Source organism: Gorilla gorilla, chromosome 13 (assembly GCF_029281585.2).
Source record: "Gorilla gorilla gorilla isolate KB3781 chromosome 13, NHGRI_mGorGor1-v2.1_pri, whole genome shotgun sequence".
NCBI classification, from domain to species: Eukaryota; Metazoa; Chordata; class Mammalia; order Primates; family Hominidae; genus Gorilla; species Gorilla gorilla.
The window spans coordinates 101,735,145-101,758,019 of record NC_073237.2 but is presented as its reverse complement, the minus strand read 5'-3'; the positions used below and the strand labels follow the sequence as shown (position 1 = coordinate 101,758,019).

Genomic DNA, 22,875 nt, shown 5'->3' with positions numbered 1-22,875 from the left:
GGAAGTAAAGCTCTCCTCAGCAAATGTAAAATATCAGAAATTATAACAAACTGTCTCTCAGACCACAGTGCAATCAAACTAGAATTCAGGATTAAGAAACTCACTCAAAACCATTCAACTACATGGAAACTGAACAACCTGCTCCTGAATGACTACTGGGTACATAACAAAATGAAGGCAGAAATAAAGATGTTCTTTGAAACCAACGAGAACAAAGACAAAACATACCAGAATCTCTGGGACACATTCAAAGCAGTGTGTAGAGGGAAATTTATAACACTAAATGCCCACAAGAGAAAGCAGAAAAGATCCAAAATTGACACCCTAACATCACAATTAAAAGAACTAGAAAAGCAAGAGCAAACACATTCAAAAGCTACCAGAAGGCAAGAAATAACTAAAATCAGAGCAGAACTGAAGGAAATAGAGACACAAAAAAACCCTTCAAAAAATTAATGAATCCAGGAGCTGGTTTTTTGAAAGGGTCAACAAAATTGATAGACTCCTAGCAAGATTAATAAAGAAGAAAAGAGAGAAGAATCAAATAGACACAATAAAAAATGATAAAGGGGGTCTCACCACTGATCCCACAGAAATACAAACTACCATCAGAGAATACTACAAACACCTCTACGCAAATAAACTAGAAAATCTAGAAGAAATGGATAAATTCCTTGACACATACACCCTCCCAAGACGAAACCAGGAAGAAGTTGATTCTCTGAATAGACCAATAACAGGCTCTGACATTGAGGCAATAATCAATAGCTTACCAACCAAAAAGAGTCCACGACCAGATGGATTCACAGCCAAATTCTACCAGAGGTACAAGGAGGAACTAGCACCATTCCTTCTGAAACTATTCCAATCAGTAGAAAAAGAGGGAATCCTCCCTAACTCATTTTATGAGGCCAGCATCATCCTGATACCAAAGCCGGGCAGAGACACAACCAAAAAAGAGAATTTTAGACCAATATCCTTGATGAACATTGATGCAAAAATCCTCAATAAAATACTGGCAAAACGAATCTAGCAGCACATCAAAAAGCTTATCCACCATGATCAAGTGGGCTTCATTCCTGGGATGCAAGGCTGGTTCAATATACGCAAATCAATAAATGTAATCCAGCATAAAAACAGAACCAAAGACAAAAACCACATGATTATCTCAACAGATGCAGAAAAGGCCTTTGACAAAATTCAACAACTCTTCATGCTAAAAACTCTCAATAAATTAGGTATTGATGGGACATATCTCAAAATAATAAGAGCTATCTATGACAAACCCACAGCCAATATCATACTGAATGGGCAAAAACTAGAAGCATTCCCTTTGAAAACTGGCACAAGACAGGGATGCCCTCTCTCACCACTCCTATTCAACATAGTGTTGGAAGTTCTGATCAGGGCAATTGGGCAGGAGAAGGAAATAAAGGGTATTCAATTAGGAAAAGAGGAAGTCAAATTGTCCCTGTTTGCAGATGACATGATTGTATATCTAGAAAACCCCATTGTCTCAACCCAAAATCTCCTTAAGCTGATAAGCAACTTCAGCAAAGTCTCAGGATACAAAATCAATGTACAAAAATCACAAGCATTCTTATACACCAACAACAGACAAACAGAGAGCCAAATCATGAGTGAACTCCCATTCACAATTGCTTCAAAGAGAATAAAATACCTAGGAATCCAACTTACAAGGGACGTGAAGGACCTCTTCAAGGAGAACTACAAATCACTGCTCAATGAAATAAAAGAGGATATAAACAAATGGAAGAACATTCCATGCTCATGGGTAGGAAGAATCAATATCATGAAAATGGCCATACTGCCCAAGGTAATTTACAGATTTAACGCCATCCCCATCAAGCTACCAATGACTTTCTTCACAGAATTCAAAAAAACTACTTTAAAGTTCATATGGAACCAAAAAAGAGCCCGCATCGCCAAGTCAATCCTAAGCCAAAAGAACAAAGCTGGAGGCATCACGCTACCTGACTTCAAACTATACTACAAGGCTACAGTAACCAAAACCGCATGATACTGGTACCAAAACAGAGATATAGATCAATGGAACAGAACAGAGCCTTCAGAAATAACGCTGCATATCTACAACTATCTGATCTTTGACAAACCTGAGAAAAACAAGAAATGGGGAAAGGATTCCCTATTTAACAAATGGTGCTGGGAAAACTGGCTAGCCATATGTAGAAAGCTGAAACTGGATCCTTTCCTTACACCTTATACAAAAATTAATTCAAGATGGATTAAAGACTTAAACGTTAGACCTAAAACCATAAAAACCCTAGAAGAAAACCTAGGCATTACCATTCAGGACACAGGCATGGGCAAGGACTTCATGTCTAAAACACCAAAAGCAATGGCAACAAAAGCCAAAATTGACAAATGGGATCTAATTAAACTAAAGAGCTTCTGCACAGCAAAAGAAACTACCATCAGAGTGAACAGGCAACCTACAAAATGGGAGAAAATATTCGCAACCTACTCATCTGACAAAGGGCTGGTATCCAGAATCTACAATGAACTCAAACAAATTTACAAGAAAAAAACAAACAACCCCATCAAAAAGTGGGCGAAGGACATGAACAGACACTTCTCAAAAGAAGACATATATGCAGCCAACAGACACATGAAAAAATGCTCACCATCACTGGCCATCAGAGAAATGTAAATCAAAACCACAATGAGATACCATCTCACACCAATTAGAATGGCAATCATTAAAAAGTCAGGAAACAACAGGTGCTGGAGAGGATGTGGAGAAATAGGAACACTTTTACACTGTTGGTGGGACTGTAAACTAGTTCATCCCTTGTGGAAGTCAGTGTGGCGATTCCTCAGGGATCTAGAACTAGAAATAGCATTTCACCCAGCCATCCCATTACTGGGTATATACCCAAAGGACTATAAATCATGCTGCTATAAAGACACATGCACACGTATGTTTATTGCAGCACTATTCACAATAGCAAAGACTTGGAACCAACCCAAATGTCCAACAATGATAGACTGGATTAAGAAAACATAGCACATATACACCATGGAATACTATGCAGCCATAAAAAATGATGAGTTCATGTCCTTTGTAGGGACATGGATGAAACTGGAAATCATCATTCTCAGTAAACTATCACAAGAACAAAAAACCTAACACCACATATTCTCACTCATACGTGTGAATTGAACAATGAGAACACATGGACACAGGAAGGGGAACATCACACTCTGGGGACTGTTGTGGGGTGAGGGGAGTGGGGAGGGATAGCTTTAGGAGATATACCTAATGCTAAATGACGAGTTAATGGGTGCAGCACACCAGCATGGCACATGTATACATATGTAACTAACCTGCACATTGTACACATGTACCCTAAAACTTAAAAGTATAATAATAATAAAATAAAAAAACATAAAACTGCAAAGAATTCAGCAGGCTGAGGTGAATTTACAGACTATTTTATTTTGCTTTCTTTTGTTTATTTTTAGCTCTTCCAAACATTTCTTTAAATATAATTTGTATTATTTGAGATATGCATGCTGTTTCAGTAATTAACTCTACATACAAAGACCTTGTCACAAACAGTGATTAGAAATTTTTACTCAGAACTCCAAAGCAATATTTGCAAAAGTTTCTTATCGTAGATCAGTGGGCCCCAAAAAAGGCATATGTAGGCTTCACCATGCATTTTACCTAATAGGTGGGAGGACTGGCTATATTTCTATACCTGGTGCATTTCAGCCAGTTTTAAGATTATGAATACTCTACATCTATGTCAGTAAACACATTTTCCTTAGTTTCTGAGAGTCTATTTATAATAGTCAGCTGATATAGTCATTGTCATCTTAATCTTAATGCTTTTCTCAATTGACAGATAACAATTATAACTTAAAAAAATTGTACATGTGGAATTGTACATTTCTCTGGCTGTAAGATGGTCTAGAATAAAATGATGAGTAATTCATAGTATAATATTTGCCATCACCTCACGGTTTGTGTTAGCAGTACCAGTACTTATGAAGAACTTGATTTCCAACTTTATATCATGCCTTAATAAAAACATAAGTAGTACCAAAAAGAAAAAAAAAACCCAATGTAAAAAAAATAGGCCAAAGACCTTACAGACATCTCACCAGAAAAGACATACAGACAGTAAGTATATAAAAAGATCCTTCACATAATATGTCATTAGGGAAACTGAAATTTTAAAAAACAATAAAATACCACAATACCACCAATTGGTGAAAATGTGAAGCAACAGAACTCTATTCATTGCTTGTGGGAATGCAAAATCATACAGACACTTAGGAAGACAGTTTGGTAGTTTTCTATAAAATTTAACACACTTTTACCATACTATTCAGTAATCGGCATTTATCCAAAGGAGTTGAAAACATGTCTACACAAAAATGTGCATACAGATGTTTATAGTAGCCTTATTCATAACTGCCCAAAGTTGGAAGTAATCAACATGTGTTTCAGTGTATAAATAAACCATGGCGCATCTAGACAATGGACTATTATTCCATACTAAAAAGAAATGAGCTATCAGGTCATCAATATACATGGAGGAAACTTAAATGCATATTACTAAGTAAAAGAAAGCAATGTGAAAAGGCTACTTACTATATGATTCCAACTATACAAGATTCTGGAAAAGGCAAAACTATGGAGAGAGTAAATAGATCAGTGGTTGCCATTGACTGGGAGTAAGGAACGATGAAAATATGGGGCACAGCGGATTTTTCGGGCAGTGAAAATACTCTGTATGGTAATACAATGGCAGATACATGCCAGTATACATCTGCCCAAACCCATAAAATGTACAATACCAGGAGGGAACCCCAAATGTAAACTATAGACTTTTCAGTAATAATGATGTGTCAGTGTAGGTTCATCAATTGTAATAAATATACCACTCTGGTGGGAGACATTGATAGTGAAGAAGGCTATGCATGTGTGAAGGTATATGAGAAATCTCCATACCTTTCATTCAACTTTACTGTAAACTTAAAACTGCTCTAAAACTATAGTTTATTTTTAAAAAGCTACAAATATAAGAAAATATGTGTATTTTTACAATCTTGCAATAGTGAAGTCTTTCTAAGTAAGACCTTTATAAAATCTAAGAGTCACAAAAGAAAATTGTGATGTATTTGACTGCACTAAAATTAAAAATTTTGCTAGGAAAAAAAATCACCATAAATTCAACAGGCAAATGATCAAGGTGAGCAAGGATATACACCACATAGGACAAAGGTTGACTTCCTTAATATATTAAAAGGTCCTACCCCACATATCATTAATAAAAAGACTAACAATCCCATGAAAATTTGACGAAATTCATAAATAGGGAGCTCATTTTTAAAGTGGCTTATGAAAATATGACAAAAGCACAAACTCATTCATATTTAAAGAAATGGAAATTAAAACAATCATAATACATTTGTCACCTATTAGAATAGGAAAAAAAAAAACCTGACAGCAGTGTTTGCAGCAGTATAACAATACAGGCATTCAAATATTTTCCAGTATATATAAACTGTGAAATCTCTTTGACAACTTAAAATCTACCCAAATTTAAAATAAAAATGTACTTCCACTTCCAGGAATTTGTCCTCAAGAGATAGTGGCACCTCTCTGCAAATATATACAAGTATTTGATCATTTCAGCATTGTTTCTAATGAAAAGACTATAAACCTAAATACTCATCAAGAACTAATCACATTCATACTATCTAGTCATGAAAAAAAAAATAAAGTGATGTACAGTGATCTGGAATGAACTCCTACATACTGTTAAGTGGCAAAGCAAAATTATATAACAATGTATATGTATGCTTCCTTTTTTTGAGTTCTTGCTGTACTCTATGCTTCCATCTTTTTAAAGGAGGTGAATTATATGTTAGGTTTAATCACATGATATCGCCAAAAATTACCAATTACATGATTCTGTCTATATGATGACACTTTTACAGGCATAGACTGTTTCTAGAAAGATAAGCACATGCTAGTTAATGTTGGTAGCTCCTAGGGAAGAAAATTGGAAGTCTGAGATGAGAGGGCTACTTTATACTCTTTTGTACTACTTTAACTGTTTACCACATGCATATATTTTTTTCCAACAAAAATACTAAAATAACTTCAATATGTAAACAGATAAGCAGGAAAGGACAACTTTCCTCTCTAAGTTGCTGAAATTTTTCTTTGCTCTCCACTCAGATGGAAATTATATTAGGAATGTTCTACATCTGATAGCTATATGAAGAAGGGTGAAATTCTGAAGTTTTAGGGTCATACTGGTGGTAAGTAGAGACATATGGTTAATGTGACTTCTAAACATATTTCCTATTTTCCTTTCTTAAGTAAGAAAGTTCACATTTGGAGATATATTCCCCAGTCTGAAATTTAAGTCCCTATCTCCCAAGAGTGAACATGAAAGTGTTCTACTTAAAAGTAAAACATCAGTTAACTGGTAACCTGTGCCACCTCAAATTTTCAAAACTAAAATAAAATCCAGCTTCTTACCAATGAAATTCTACATGTCAGATTGAAAAGAACAAACCATTTTAAATTATATGGTAATCAAAATAAAACTTTTAAAAATATTTATTCCTGCTTTAATATCAGTTTTACTCTTAAGTAGAGCCCTGTGAATGAAAATATAGAAATTCTGAAAGACCAATGTTTAGGTAAATAGCCAATGACAAGTACACTTTCTTCCTCTACAACTACAGTTCCTTCTCTCATCTTTTCATTTTGTGAACTCCTCTAGAGCTTCTAATCTATATCACACAAATTAGTATTTCACTCGTGCTACCCTTCCTAGGTTCCATTACAGTGTGAGAACTACTAACTTGTTTTTCCAATCGTATTTTAAAGTCACTGACCATATATTCAAGGAAAAAAGGAATGGTCCCATATAATCAACATTCTCTATTCAAAAACAGACTCCAAAAAAAAAAGTACTTGTGCTCACGCCTGTAATCCCAGCACTTTGGGAGGCCGAGGCGGGCGATCACGAGGTCAGGAGATCGAAACCATCCTGGCTAACATGGTGAAACCCCGTCTCTACTAAAAATACAGAAAATTAGCTGGGCTTGGTGACGGCTGCCTGTAGTCCCAGCTACTTGGGAGGCTGAGGCAGGAGAATGGCACGAACCCAGGAGGCAGAGCTTGCAGTGAGCCGAGATCGCGCCACTGCAGTCCAGCCTGGGTGACAGAGCAAGACTCCGTCTCAAAAAAAAAAAAGTACTTGTAAGGAAAACATGTCACTTTCAAGAAATTCCTTGATCCCTCAAATCACCATATCTAAATAGTTTTAGTTATCAGCAACATGATGCAAAAAAAAAAAAAACAAAAAACACCTAACCAAAAGGTTGTTAAGTCATATTCCTGACTTGTCCCCAGCAAACTCATGTTGAAGTTTGGTCACCAATATGGCAGTGTTGGGAAGTGGTGCCTTTAAGAGGTGATTAGGTCATTACAATGGATTAATGTCTTTCTCAAAAGACTGGGTTAGTTCTTGTGAAAGAAGGTTCTTACAAAGTGAGGTTGACTCTCTTGTTTTGCCTTTTTTGCATGTGTCTGGTTCCCCTTCTACGCTCCATCATGTTTTGACATAGCATGAGGCTATCACCAGAAGCTGCCAGACATTGCTGCCCAGTCTTGAACTTCTCAGCCTAGAGAACCTCTTTTCTTTATATAAATTACCCAGTCTCAGGCCTTCTGTTATGGCAACACAAAACAGACTAAGATTGGTTCTTAATTGGCTCTTTTACATATGTGAATAATTTGGGACTCAATCACAAATGGTTTTGGCTACTGCAATATCCTCATGTTAATACTTTAATAAAATAATGTTAACATATTACTGAAGATAAAGTTCCATCTGAGCCAACAACCACAATAATAATAATGATAACACCTAACATTCACTGAATTTTAACTACGTGCAGGTACTATTATAAATATTTTAGAGGTATCAATTTATTTAATCCTTATAAACACCCTAGAAGAATAACATCGCATTTTAAAGATGTTAAAAATGAAGCAAGTTAAGTAAATTGTTCAAGATTACATAGCAAGTAAGCAATAGGATTCAAACCTAAGAAGTCTGGCCTTGAGACCCACTGCTAACCATCACACCATACTGCTTCCCTCTGCCAAGCTAACAATAAGAGATCCCTTGATAGGATTCTGAAAATGCAATTTTTACTACCAATAAAATCTCTAAAAATAAAAAAAACTAGCGAATTTAATTATTCCTTAGCTGAATGAAAAAAAATCACACTATACTTCCTTAATATTTACATACCAATGTTCACTGCAAAAAAATCTTGTAGAAAAAAAAAGTTTTTATACAAAACTTTACATGTAATACATGTATTTACCTGGCAAAAACTTCAAAGTTTGCAGCATCTGTCTTTCCTGTGAGAAATCCACCATTAAATGAGTCATGTTGTCACTGACCTTTGGTTTCAAAGAAAGGCGAAAGGCTGAAGCCATTGTGACTCTATGGTAAACACAAACATACTTTTTAAAATAAAGAAATAGGAAGTATCAAATCATATTTAATTTATAAAATGAAAAGACAAATTATATCACTAATAATTTCAGAGACTATAATAAAAGTTAAAAGTGAAATAGAAATTTGCTCTTAGTCTTCAAAATTAACTAAATAAAAAACTACAAAATGTCTTTTTAAAGACATTTAAGACAACTGGTTAGCAACTTTCCTCCCAGCCAATTTTTATTAAATTGCATATATATGAATAACAACAAATATCCAATAAAAATAATCCTTACCAGACTCAACATTCATCTGAACCTCGGTACACTCAATCTTACTGACTTCCTGATGCCAGCCTTACTCCTTTTCATATGCCAGATAATGAACTTAAATTCATTTATATTCATTTGAATCACACCTTGATTCAAATATTCTCCCTAGTAATAAGAGCTATCCCATGTACCCTCAAATAAGAGTAGAGGTAGATTGACCTAATATTGTATAGTTTGGTAGTTGCTAAAGATAGGCCACGGATAAGAAAAGAGAGAAGTGAAATCACTATCAATGAATACCACACTAGGTGTCACTCTGATCTATCAACATCAGCTACAGGGAAGCCTACTATAAGAAACAGCCCTGTGAAAAAGTATATGCCATGGAAGTAACAGGAATTCAATAAACATTTACTAGATGAATGTGGAGGGAAAAACAAAAAAAGAATGAAGCCACTTTATCCAAAGTACAGAGAATCTGTAGTCAAAAGAAATCCTCTTATTCTATTAATTTTTAATTTTATCTCAAATTTCAATTTTTCATATTCCAATAAATTTCCACAAGTATCACAAAGTAAGCCCCTTACTATCTTTGGTTCAAGAATGATCAGAAGTACTACAGGTAAACACTGTCCTCCTAGTACACAATTTGGAAGGGGAAGGAAACAGAGCTGGTGGGACAAGGGGAATACTAGGCCTAGTCAATTGTATCTGCCAAATCAATTGGATCTGCCAAATCTACCCAAGAAGTCAATGAAATGAAAGATGTCAAACTTGCTATATTCACTTATTTTAGGATGAAAAATGTCAAGCTATTTCTATAGTTATTTTACTTCATTTTAAAACTAGTAATAATTTAATAGTAACAATGAGTAAACAACAGTTGATGTGTTTATCAAGAAGAAAGTGCTATACTGAAATATAATTTACAGCAAAGGGAATTCACACTGCTTACTATATGCCAAGTATAATGCTGAGTATTTCATGCATATTACACTAACCCGTCTCTCAAATAATACAATTTCAATAAAAAGGAACAAATACTAAGTCCTACATATGTTATTCTTTACAGCCCCAAGTATCTTTTGATTCGAGGACATCTGAAAGAGCTATAGTCAGATACATACTTACTAAATGCTCACTGAATCAGTGCATAGGTTAGAACCTACTTGGTTTATTCAAAACCTGACTAAATATTTAAATGTTTACTGAGAAATGTTGAGAAAGAAAATCCGAAAGTATTTTAGAGAATTTTAAACCTTAAACCTGTAAGATTTCATTCAATCACCATGACATCAAAGAAAAAGAATATGCCCCATAAATGCATTAGAAAGGCTTATCAAAGCTTTAAAAAAAACAAGAACAACTCTTATTTTTTAGTCAATGAAAACTTAAGTTTCCATGAATCAATTTAGATGGGCAACAATGCTACAATCTTTCAGAAGACTGAACTTTAATTTTTAACTTCATGTATTTAGACATGTGCCTCAAAGCCCAAACTAAACATCTAAAATTCATTAGATAATTCTCTACACTACAGGATCCACAAGGCTAGGTATGCTTTAATTCCCCTTGATTTTCTTAGTTCATTTCTACTAGCACAAGGTAAATTCAAGGATCCTTCGCTCCTGATTTTTGCAAAGAGAAAATAACTACAAAACATAGTTTTCATTTCCTCAAACTACCTAATTAACTTGACTCTTTCATAACCCCTCTCTTCAAGAACGAATAACTCCTGCAATATACCTCAACTAATCATATTCCAATATTATTAAGTCCCCAGAAGTACACGCCAGTAATTCTATAAAGTTATAGAGATGTGCTATTATCTTATTTCTATCTTGAGTTTTCTCTCTTAATCCTGCTGTTCCTCTGTGTAACTTCTACCATAGCAAATGATAAATGATGAGTTTTCACAGATATTTTCATTTTTTATATTTGATTTCTTGCTCAGATATGTTACACATCCTCCCTTAAAATCCATCTATGCCCTTATAAAAAGATAATCCTAGGGCGGACATGGTGGCTCATATCTGTAACCCCAGCACTTCGGAAGGCTGACGCGAGAGGACAGCTTGAGCCCAGGAGTTCGAGACCAGCCTAGGCAACATGGCGAAACCCCATCTCTACAAAAGATACAAAAAAATTAACTGGGCATGGTGGCACGTGCCTGCAGTCCCAGCTGCTCAGGCGGCAGAGGTGGAAGGGCCCCTTAAGCCAGGGAGGTCCAGGCTGCAGTAAGCTGTGATTGTGCCACTGCACTCCAGCCTGGGTGACGGAGCAAGACCCTGACCCAAAAAGAAAAAAATCCTTTCTTTGCTTGGTGAAAATAGCTACAGTAATTATTTTATTATGACTATATGTTTAAATTATTTTTATATTTTAAACGACAATAATGGAATTCTAAAAGCTCACTTTTGGCGAGTACCAAAAACTACATCAGAGAAACCTGAACATTATAAAGCTAAACATCAAATTTTAAAAATTAAGTTGAAGGGCCAGGCACAGTGGCTCACACCTGTAATCCCAGCACTTTGGGAGGCCGAAGTGGGCAGATCACTTGAGGTCAGGGGTTCGAGACGAGCCTGGCCAACATGGTGAAACCCCATCTCTACAAAACACACACACACACAAATTAGCTGGGTGTGGTAGCAGGTGCCTGTAATCCCAGCTACTTGGGAGGCTGAGGCAGGAGAATCGCTTGAACCCGGGAGGCAGAGGCTGCAGTGAGCCAATATTGCACCACTGCACTCCAGCCTGGGCAACTGAGCAAGACTCTGTCTCAAAAAAAAAAAAAAATTAAGTTGAGAATCAGAAATGTTCCTCGGGCAGGAAGTAAAAATTCTGCAGGGGATCACAAAAATGCTATAGGGTTTGAACAAGCAAAAAAAAAAAAAAGAACCACACACACACACACAGAGTTTGCCTGAACCCTAATTCGTGAGATCACCTGGATACTTATGAAATCAAGCGAAGAGGCTGGCTTAGAAGACGCAAAAAACCCAAGCTTCAGTGAAGAATACAGCCATTGAAATTGGTCATGAAATTAAATTCTGATAAAGAAATCTGGGCAAAGACAAAGAGTTCAAGGATACAGACAAGATTCTGTGATGGAAAGAGCCATATAGAATCTTGAAAAAAGGAGAGATTTTGCAAGGTCATGATTAGGAAGTAACTTCTAATTCAGAAAATTAGGAACTAGAGCAGGATGCAGTGGGATAGGTAGCTAAACAGTAAGTATAATATACCCAGGGAGGAAGATAGATGACTCATAGCAATTTCCAGACACAACCCAAATCTACCTTATCCACAAAACTGACCTATCTAGCATCCATTCCTCACACAGCTAACATTTTTCACCTTCAAACTTTCACAATCATCTTTCTAGATTCAGGATTTATAAGAATGATCCATGTCTTTAGCTACTGCCTGATGTAAAATATACAAAAAATATAAAAATTAATATAGGACCAGGCACAATGGCTCACACCTGTAATCCCAGCACTTTGGGAGGCCAAGTTGGGCGGATAGCTTGAGCTTAGGCATTCCAGACCAGCCTGGGCAAAATAGCAAGACCCTGTTTCTACAAAAAATACAAAAATTAGCTGGGTGTGGTGGCACATGCCTGTAGTCCCACCTACTCAGGAGGATGAGGTGGAGGATCACTTGAGCCCATGAGGCAGAGGTTGCAGTGTGACAAGATCGCACCACTGCACTCCAGCCTGGGTGCTAGAGCAAGACTCTGCCTCAAAAAAAAAAAAAGAGAAACCCAGAAGTAAAATTGTCAGCCAAGATTAACAATAGAGGCACTGTTTTTCACATAATCTATAATGAAAATTTTTGTGAATTATCTGATGAAGAAAAATTTAATCTAGGATTTGGAGTGGTACTTTGAAGAGCTGTGCCTTTCAGAGAATCTCATGACCCTCAGATGAAAAAACTTGCTATAATCTCAATACAGACAATACTCAGTGACTAGACAGGCAGATCCAAACTGTTCCTTCTGTGTTAATGCAATCCAAATGTTGCCAGCAACTCCTTTAGCACTCTATGTTCATTACAAGTACTAAATTCCTTTTCTTAAGCCTGGCTCTACCAATAAGAAAGAACTTTTAAACCAAAACCTTTAATAATTTTCTTTAATTTTCTCTTCCCACAGAATATTAACTAGATAGTGGTGGCATTAGAAATAGAAAGAGATGGCACCAGGAACAGGATGGAATGAGAATACAAGGTGTTAAACAGGAGGGCAGTGAAATAGGAGCGCTTTAGTTCTTGAGGACTACTTAAAATGAGTGAGTTCAAAGAAAATAAGACCCACTTACATTTAAATTTAACAACAAAAAACACATTCCAGAAATATATATTTTTAAGTTATTCAAAATAGTTCCCTCTTCATTAGTACAACTAATTAAGAACTGTTCTAAAACTAAAACTAACTATATTTCTACACCAGAAATGAAATTCTTCTGAAGCACATAATTATCCACAACTATGCTTTTAAAAAATCTTATTGATACAATGGTTATTCCAAGAAAATACACAGAGGACATTTTATTTTGTACTTGGTCATTGGGTACTTTTATCTTAACTAACACAATTTTGATTAAAAAACTATTTCTGAATTTCATTTCTGACTTCAATATTTATACTTAAGTAAAAATGTGTTTTATACCATACCTATCCTTGATCTGTCTGGCAGCCTTGGAGCCAATCAGGGAGAAGAGAAAGAAGGCAAGTTAGTGCTTTTCATGCAAGTTTCAATGGCAGTGACATGCAAGAAAAGTTAGGATATAAACCCTGCAACAGATTAGTTCATATTCACCAAAACACAAACTATAGAAAATTTATGTGTGTAGTTCACATAAGCTTTCATGTGATGTTAGAATTATAGTAGAAAATCCAGACCCCACAAAAATCACCTTTTAGGAGGAAAATTTAACACTTCAAACAAATTCCAGGTGACTATAAATGTTTTATTCTTACCTTAAGATTATCAAAACACACCTCCACTTTCATTCAGTCTGATACTCATCAACTAGAGCAACCAATCTCCTTCATGGGACAACTTCCTTCATGGTTTTCTTGTACATGTCAAATTTACTCTCTAATTTTTCTTCAGAGATCTCTTTCACTACTTCATAATCGTTGTTCCAAGTTTTCTCTATATGCCTCTATAGGGCAAGGAATTCTGAGAGTTTGCCTGCTAACAAATACAACTAGGCTGCAATTCTATAAAGCTTTACTCCAAAGAAAGTTGTAATGGCAGAAATTCAGACACAAAGAGACCAGAGAAATACTTCTAGCAATGGGGTCTTTCTCCATGATGATTTCATACATGCTACCGACTTAAACCTATATATAAGGTATCTCTTTTGTCTTTTTTTTTTATGCAAGCACAAGTTTAGAAAGGGAACTCAGCTATTTACTTGGGGCTGCATGGTCACACAAAATAATAAAAAACAAGTAAAAACTGTTGTCCCTTTTATATTTACATACAATATATCCAACAAAAGTTTTTTTCTCCACAGTAACCAGTATAGTTAACAATACATCAGACATAGACAAGGCTGTTTTGCTCAACACTGTATCCCCAGTGCCTAGCAAAAATGCTTAGGACATAGTAATACTTAATAATTATTAAACTTATTTGAATGTTAATTAGATATATGTAGCAATGCTTCTGTGGCCTCTCTTCTTCAGTTCTAATGTTGTTCCTATTCATTATTGGTCATTTTTATATCCACCCTAAAACATTCTGGTCTGAGTACTCTTTCTACTCAAAAACACAGAACTCAGATTTTTTCTTTTTGAGACAGAGTCTTGTTCTGTCGCCCAGGCTGGAGTGCAGTGGCACGATCTTGGCTCACTGCAAGCTCCGCCTCCCGGGTTCATGCCATTCTCCTGCCTCAGCCTCCCAAGTAGCTGGGACTACAGGGACCCGCCACCACGCCTGGCAAATTTTTTTGTATTTTTATTAGAGACGGAGTTTCACCATGTTAGACAAGACGGTCTTGATCTCCTGACCTCGTGATCTGCCTGCCTCAGCCTCCCAAAGTGCTGGGATTACAGGCATGAGCCAGCACACCCAGGCAACACAGAACTGAGATTTAAGAGATCAGCATATTATACAGTCTCAGCATTACTATTAATCAGTTGAGACCTTGTATATTAATCATTCTATTTCTTTTCTAAGGAATTTTGTTTCTTAATATTTCCGAAAATCATTCCCACATGCTACACAAACAAACAAATTCTGTGGAATCTGTATCTTAAGTCATGAAACTACTGTAGTACCAGAGATAGAAAATGTTTAAAAAGTTAATTTAATTGATTTTTTTAATTACTATCATTAAAGCTGGAATTACAAAACAAAGATTTTAATGTAATGTTAAAGGAAGGAAAGAAAGGACTCTTCTCTGTACCTGATATGAAACAAGTACTACCAGGATTACTCTTTGCCTCTCCATTCCCTTATTTCTCCTAGGAAAATGATATGACTTATCTGATAATGGGTTTGAAAGGAGAAACTAGACTTTCTGCTTTTTCTCACAGCTTGCTTGCCCACAGATAACATATATTCTGTTCTTTCCCTCTGTACCATAACTTTCACTGAAAGAGGCTTCCCCTGCCCATCACCTGAGGCAGCCCCTGCTGATCATGCCTGGGTGAATTTGTCTGTCTAATTCTAGCTATTTAGTATTGGGAAACTTGCCCAATAACAAAAGCCATCTTTTCCAATATGCTTTTATCATTATTTGGCCTCTTATCAGTTTTTTTTTGTCTTATTTCCTAACTGGTTTCAAACTTAGAGAAATATTACCAATCACCCTTGCATAACCCAATGATATGAAGACGATTACCGTTTTTTAAACTGACCGCAATGATTCAATTTTGTGTCAAGTGTTACTAAATTTAATAAGGTAAAAATTTTTAGTGTGTGTGTGCACATATGCATGCATGCAAAGCTTTTATGGTATCACTTCATGTACCATGCTGTTTGTGAAAAACCAGGAAAGGAATAAATGAAAAGCCAGATAATCTAGGAAAAACTGTTGTCCATGCATTTACATAGAATATACCCAGCTAGTGAAACTGAAAACTCCCATGGCTCCACTTTCATTTAGGTTCAAATTTTACTGCATATATATTGTATAAATGCAAGAGAGGTTTAAGAAGTTATTCTGAGCAATGATTAGAAGGCAGAGTTTGAAATTCTGAAGATATTTCTTTGAAAGGGCCCAATTTCAAGAAATGTCTTAAATTGGAAAATAATTTTTTTTTCTAGAATTCTCTCAAAACAGAAAGGTATCCAAAAGATACACAGTACTATACAGCTTCTAAGTTTCTATTCCTCTATTTCAAGAATGGTGACTTTTGTCAATTACAAAATTGGCAGAAAGGATTTCAATAGAAGATCTAAAGAGTGATGTTGAGTAAAGTAATGTAACTAAGCTTCTTGGAAGCTTTTCAATAATATACAGTACCATAACCTAAAAATAAATCTAAACATTCATTGCAGCTTCTTCATAACTCACTACATGGAATTATGTAGGCTCAAATAAATGTGTTGGCAACAGAGCAGTGGTAAATCTTGGAATCAGCTGGTACTAATTAAACAGATGTTTGACAAAATTCAGCATTACAATTCTACTTAAGGAAGTTTGGTCTCAGGTGACATTTCTATGACTGATTAAAGAAATGGAATTGTAAGATTTAGTTTAAAAACAATTAACTAAGAGATGGAGGGAGGCAATGAGGAAAGAGAGAGAGAGAGGGAGAAAGGAAGGCACCATCTCTGATATGAATGCAGAGAAACTGTAATACGAGTAAAGAAGAAGTAATCGCAAACCAATATTCGTAACTGCCAATTAAATTTAAAGACGTTAAACCAGATATTTTCCCAGTCACATAGAAAAAAGTTAACAGATCTTTTCCCAATCTCTTTTGTTCTTAATCTGTAACGGGTGAATATACAAACTATTTTCTTCTGTGAATTTATCAAGCACTTTGAAGATAAAGTATCTTACTGTTTCTATCTTTCTTTAATATCATCATTTCTCTTTTTATAGAAAGGGAGAGGGAAAAAGAGATAGCCTCAAAACATTATTTTCCTTTAGGCAAAAATATGTCTTTGGAAAAAAAAAGATTGCACACCAGTTGATTCCATACATTTGAAGTTTTGTATTTAGTAGACATATATTTATCTGTTCATAAAAGGAACTATTTTTCAAAAAGCATGATCATTTGAAAGAATCTGTCACAAAAGCCCCAGTGAATAACTTGAAATACACTTTGAAATACAGTACTGTACGCAACTGTTTTATGATTAGGCACATTTGTACAACAGGAGATTGCATTTCTGTGTAAGACCTAAACACCAAGAAATGAAATTAAGGTGAAAACTACAATTTGACCTATGCTTAACAAATATTTAGATCTGTTTTTTTATATTGTCCTCAAAACTGAAACATTCACGCTTTTGTTGAAGGTCCTCTCCTCTCTCCTAACATTCTTAACTTCAGCCTACAGAGGGAGCTTCTGGCAGTATTTCTGCTTACTTGATGAAAGTACTGAGTGAGCTTCTACCCACTCCTCTTCTTATTCACTCCTTCCAGTGGTCAGAGCCTAACACTCAATGGACAATATTCTACAGGCGAATCATTCATTACAACTGAGATGTGGGAAATACACTAAACCCATTCTCCGTCTTCAGCTGTGATCAAATGCAGAAGACACTGTTCCCCTTTCACCCAACTGTACTTTTTATTCCATTATAGGGACCCCATGGATAGGAAACTATTTTCTCCCTTCTACTCTGACAACCAGAGCATGTGTGGCATGATTGTGATGGCAATTTAGTTACACTGACTTGGAAATTGTTCCACTGACCCACCACTTTCTATAGAGAGAATTCAAGGTCTAAAGTCAGGGTGGGAATAGAAATACTAATTTTGGTAAAGGATTCAAGCAGTGTTCTGCAGGCCAGCTATTAGCAGAGAATGCACATTTGGTGGGATGTTGCCAATTTATTAAGTCCAGGAATAAAGCTAATGATCTGGATCCCATTTGCTGGTGATCCGTCTGCATAAATTTACTAACAACCAAACTTCTAGCAGTTAAAAAAAATTAGTGAAGGTATGTTCTAAAATCTTTTTGCATTTGTGCTATTTGTATTTGTTTACTTTCAGAAAGTAAAATGCCAGTAAATAGCATAACTTCACATTCAGTTCTCATGCTGAGACACTGCAATGTGGTAATTTAAATATTAGAACTTGAAATACTCTTTTTGAAGATAATGAAGTATGAAAAGACACACTGCCTCAATTTTTAGCCTATGCTATTTTTTTGTCCTCATGGGCCATTCATATTAATCTCATTTAAGCACTTTAATGTGGGATATTCACAAATAGTATACCTTAAATGAATTTCTTTTTCCAGACATCTAACAATATACTGCTAGACTAATAATAATCTCCAAAGTCATCTCTCCCTATTCAGTCAGCAAGTAGGTGTTTGAGGTAGGCCTGTAGTCCATGTAGCTGGCTAGGAAACTGAACTTAGTTTTTTACTTGAAATCAAATTATTATCTGGATACTATTTGGACATATGAAGAAAATAATTGCAAGCAGCTCTCAGTTAAGCATTTTTCCTAAATGATAAACCCAGATTTCTGGCTAGGAAACACTGACAGATACAGTAATGTGCCACATAACTACGTTTCAGTCAATAATGGACTGCATATACAATGGTGCTCCCATAAAATTATAATACTGTATTTTTACTATACCCTTTCTATGTTGAGATACACAAATACCACTGTATTGCAATTGCCTACAGGATTCAGTACAGTAACATGCTACACAGGTTTGCAGCATAGAAGCAACAGACTATACAATACAGCTGAGGTATGTAGTAGGCTACACTGTCTAGGTTTGTGCCATTACACTCTAATGTTCCCACAATGATGAAACTGCCTAATGATACATTTCTTAGAAGACATCCTCGTTAAGTGACACATGGTTGTAATTCATTTCACCACATCTCCAAATGGTTTAAGCTACTAAACAGTACTATAAACTGCTGCAAGACAAGACCCAAATAGTAAGAATAAGCGAAGTGGCATATTAAACCACAATGTGACTTATTTTATCAGAACCTTTCTAATTTATAATCTGTCAGGAACAAATTATAACAGAAACAAAGCTGGAAAGAATAAAGGACAGTGAAACAGAAAAGGGTAGCATTTGGGAGAAAGAAGACAGAAGAACTCTAAAAATGTCAATAGAAAGAGAAACGTGGGAGAAATAAACTTTTATCATAGTTTTTCCAAGTATCAGTCTCTCCTTAAATCAACTGGATTCAAGGCATTTTTGAGTATTAGTGTCTACATTCTATAGTTTTCCTGTCTTCTTCCTCACTCTTAGGCTGTCAGTTGGTAATTCTTGCCACTATGACTATGCCTGTCATTAACAACTGCCCTACTCCACTAAAAGGGGAATTTGTTAACAAGTAGAAAACAGAAAGAAAAATACTGAAAATAGTAGCAGTATCAAGTACAATAGTCAACAGATTCTGAGAAATGATCTTGAATAGAGGACATTAACTCTTGTCCATGAACTCTATGATGTTGATTTTGATGACTAAGACATCTTTTGCTTTCTGCATGTTTCTTAGCTATGTTCCAGACACTTAAGGTTATCACATGAATGCCCTCTAAATAAGTGATATAGTGCTTTTTTTGTTTTGTTTTGTTTTGTTTTGTTTTGTTTGAGATAGGGTCTCACTCTGTTGCCCAGGCTAGAGTGCACAGTGTAATCACAGCTCGGTGCAGCCTCAACTTCCTAGGCTCAGGCAATCCTCCCGTCTCAGCCTTCGAGTAGCTGGGACTACAGGTGCACATCACCATGCCCGGCTAATTTTTTTGTGTATTTTGTACAGACAGGATCTCATCATGTTGCCCAAGCTGGCCTCAAACTCCTGGGCTCAAGCAAACCACCCACCTTGGCTTCCCATAGTGCTGGGATTACAGGCATGAGCCACCATACCTGGCCAACATATCATACTTTTAAAGTACTTTTAAATATAGTACATTTCCCTTGTAACTCCTTTATATAATAAGTCCACCTATGTGCATTAGTAAGCTTCTTTACAACTCACCTCCAAATTTAAAGAATTAATTCATGCATTGGCTTACAGCAAAAGAACTTTTGTTTTGATTCATGTGTTTAAAAGAAGAAATCAATTAAAGTTCAATTTTAATATCCAAAGATGTAAGGTGGCAAATGTTACCTTCTCAAGGAAGTTTTTTCTACCTTCAAGTTCACAGAAAATCATAAAATGAAAACAATCACTAGGCATAAATCAGTTATAAAGCTACCTTTCTAACACAATGTAGCTCACTACATACTCCACAAAGGTGAAGTAAATAACATCAAACTCAAATTTTATCTTGATAACTACACAGTAATTTTTGCTAATTATATAGCTTAATTTCCAAATCTTTTCACATCATTTTAAAATATATTCTACATTTCTGAGTTTTGATTTGACAAAATGGTAATCATTTAAAATGACCCTACTTAAAAGAAAAATTAGAATTTACAATTTACAATCACTTAAACACCAGGATCTAAGTTAAAACATTAGCAGGCTTATTGCTCTACTTTTTACATTTTTATACTAAACATATCCCTTAAGTAAGGATCTACATTTCCATGTTGTAATAAAACATTCAGTTACTTAAATTAAGCAGTGGGGGCATTTATCTGCAATAAGAAGTTACACAATTACAGTGCTCATGTGCATAAAGTGATGATGCTTTCCCAAGCAGCTCATAGACAGAAACACAGAAACACTTTTTAAACATATTTGTTGATGACCCTAAAGACACACACTTCTAAGTGTTTGCTTTGGAATAAATGAACAGCCAGCATTTTACTTATCAAGAAACCCCAAGCCTTTATTAGTATTAGAAATCAGTAAAGAAATCCAAAACTAAAGAAAAACAAAAACGCCTTTTTAAAAATACAACTTCCCTTGTTAAGTGTATTAATGCAGTTTTTGTGTACCTTTGAAAATTCTTCAGGTTCCTTTATATCTAATGACCTTGTTGCAAATTCTAATAGTTCTTCAGAGTTCTCCAGGGCATTATTACATTGACTAATCTGACTCTAGGGAAAAAAAAAAAAAAAAACTAAGTCATTAAAATGAAGTTTCCTATTGCCATTAGAATCTTAAATATATATTGTTATAATGAACTTACAAATAATTTTAATAGCAATAATGGAGGAAAAACTTTTCAGTGAGCTATTGTAGCAAGATAATCAAGTTTTATATATATATATAAAACGTGTTATATTTGTTTTATATATATATATAACAAATTTTAATTATCTTAATACTTTGTACCTCTTGCCATAATTTATCGAAAACAGCTTCACTGCATACAGGTAAAGATACACTCATCATTTAAAACAAAAAAGGACCTAAGCGAAGCTTAGTCCACTGTCATTAATTAAAAACTAGCAATTCAAGATACATAAAGAATATGGGACAAGTAGGAAGTATTTTTCTAAACCTAAATGGCAAGGTTCCTGCTCTAAAGATGAATGCTCGCAATTCAATTTTATCTAACAAACTGCAAGTTTTAAAAATGTTTCTATTGGCTGCTCCTAGCTCCCCTCTAACAAGGCCAGAAGAACAAACTGTCCACATATATTCAAGCAGAAAGAAGGTCCCGACAAACAACAGATATCAATGAGGCACTAGGAACTGAGAGGTAACTGAAAAGGGAAAATATTACCAGTTGCACTGGAACATCACTCATGCCAGGGATGGCTAGGGGGTTGATCAAGATGCATAATGCACACTCAATATGCAAAAGACTTTTTGGTACTTGATGGGAAGAAGGAAAGGCAAGAGAAAAGACATGACCCATGGCCACTTTGGTGGCAGGTTTAATATGCAGTATGAGCTAGGGTGACAGAAATGTTGGCTAGTGGTAGATGAAGACAATTAGAGCTGCTCTGGTAAAGAAAAAGTACAGGGAGGGAAAAGGGAAGGTTGCAGATTAAGCAACTGGATGCTTAAAGGCCATTCCAAAGTGGTGCTGTGAAGAAGGGTCTGGGTCCAAAACAGAACAGAATTCTGCACAGGATGAGTTTTCGGTTGGATCTTCAGATGATGCTGAGTTGTCCTTTCTTCTACAGTGTTTTGTTTTTTAAATGAATTCATTTCTTATTAGTATTTATTGAAATGTATGGAAACTTTATGAATAAACGAATTATCCTTGAATTATTTAAGTAATACATCCCCCACCCCCAAATATGAACAACAAACCTCAACCTGGGTAGTATGGACACACTTCGAAGATACAGTATCTGATCCTTGGAAATTGTGCATTTATGGTGTGTATGTAAGATAGAAAGACAACATATGTGTTTTTCCACAGCTTTTAGGTGCTCAAAGATATCTATAACTCAAATCAACACACAAAAATTTGCATTTCTACATACCAATAATGAACAATCCAAGAAGGAAAAAAAAGAAAAAATCCACTTATAATAGTATCAAAAAGAACAGCACACTTTGAAATAAATTTAACCAACAAAGCATGAGACCTATACACCCAAAACTACAATACAATGCTAAAAGAAATATACAACAAAAATAAACGGAAAGACATTCATGTTCATAGATTGGAACACTTAATATTGTTAAACTATCCATACTACCCAAAGCAATCTATAAATTCAATGTAATCACTGTCAAAATCCCAAGACATTTTTTGTAGGAACAGAAAAAAAAATATATAAAATTCATGTAGAATCTCAAGGGACCCTGAATTGCACAATTTTGAAAGAGAAAAAAGTCGAATGCCTCAACATTCCTGATTTCAAAATACCTTACAAAACTATAGGAACCCAAACAATGTGGTACTGGCATAAAGACAGATACACAGACCAACGGAACAAAACAGACAGTCCTGAAATTACCCTTCACATATATGATCGAATGATCTCTGACGTAGGTACTAAGGCCAAACAATAGGGATAGGACAGTCTCTTCAA

The 22,875-nt window shown here is 35.4% G+C and overlaps 1 protein-coding gene across 10 annotated transcripts in view; it reads right to left on the bottom strand.

Annotated features, from left to right (window-relative positions):
- Positions 1–22,875, bottom strand: part of FSD1L (fibronectin type III and SPRY domain containing 1 like) — a 95,723-nt gene that overhangs the window by 50,808 nt on the left and 22,040 nt on the right. For all 10 annotated transcript variants that reach the window (XM_063696638.1, XM_019034261.4, XM_055350374.2 and 7 more), the window contains 3 exons: positions 20,875–20,976; positions 13,484–13,506; positions 8,413–8,534 (listed from right to left, as the gene is read on the bottom strand). In XM_063696638.1, the coding sequence (XP_063552708.1) occupies positions 8,413–8,534; positions 13,484–13,506; positions 20,875–20,976 (247 nt within the window). The remainder of the gene's footprint in view (positions 1–8,412; positions 8,535–13,483; positions 13,507–20,874; positions 20,977–22,875) is intronic.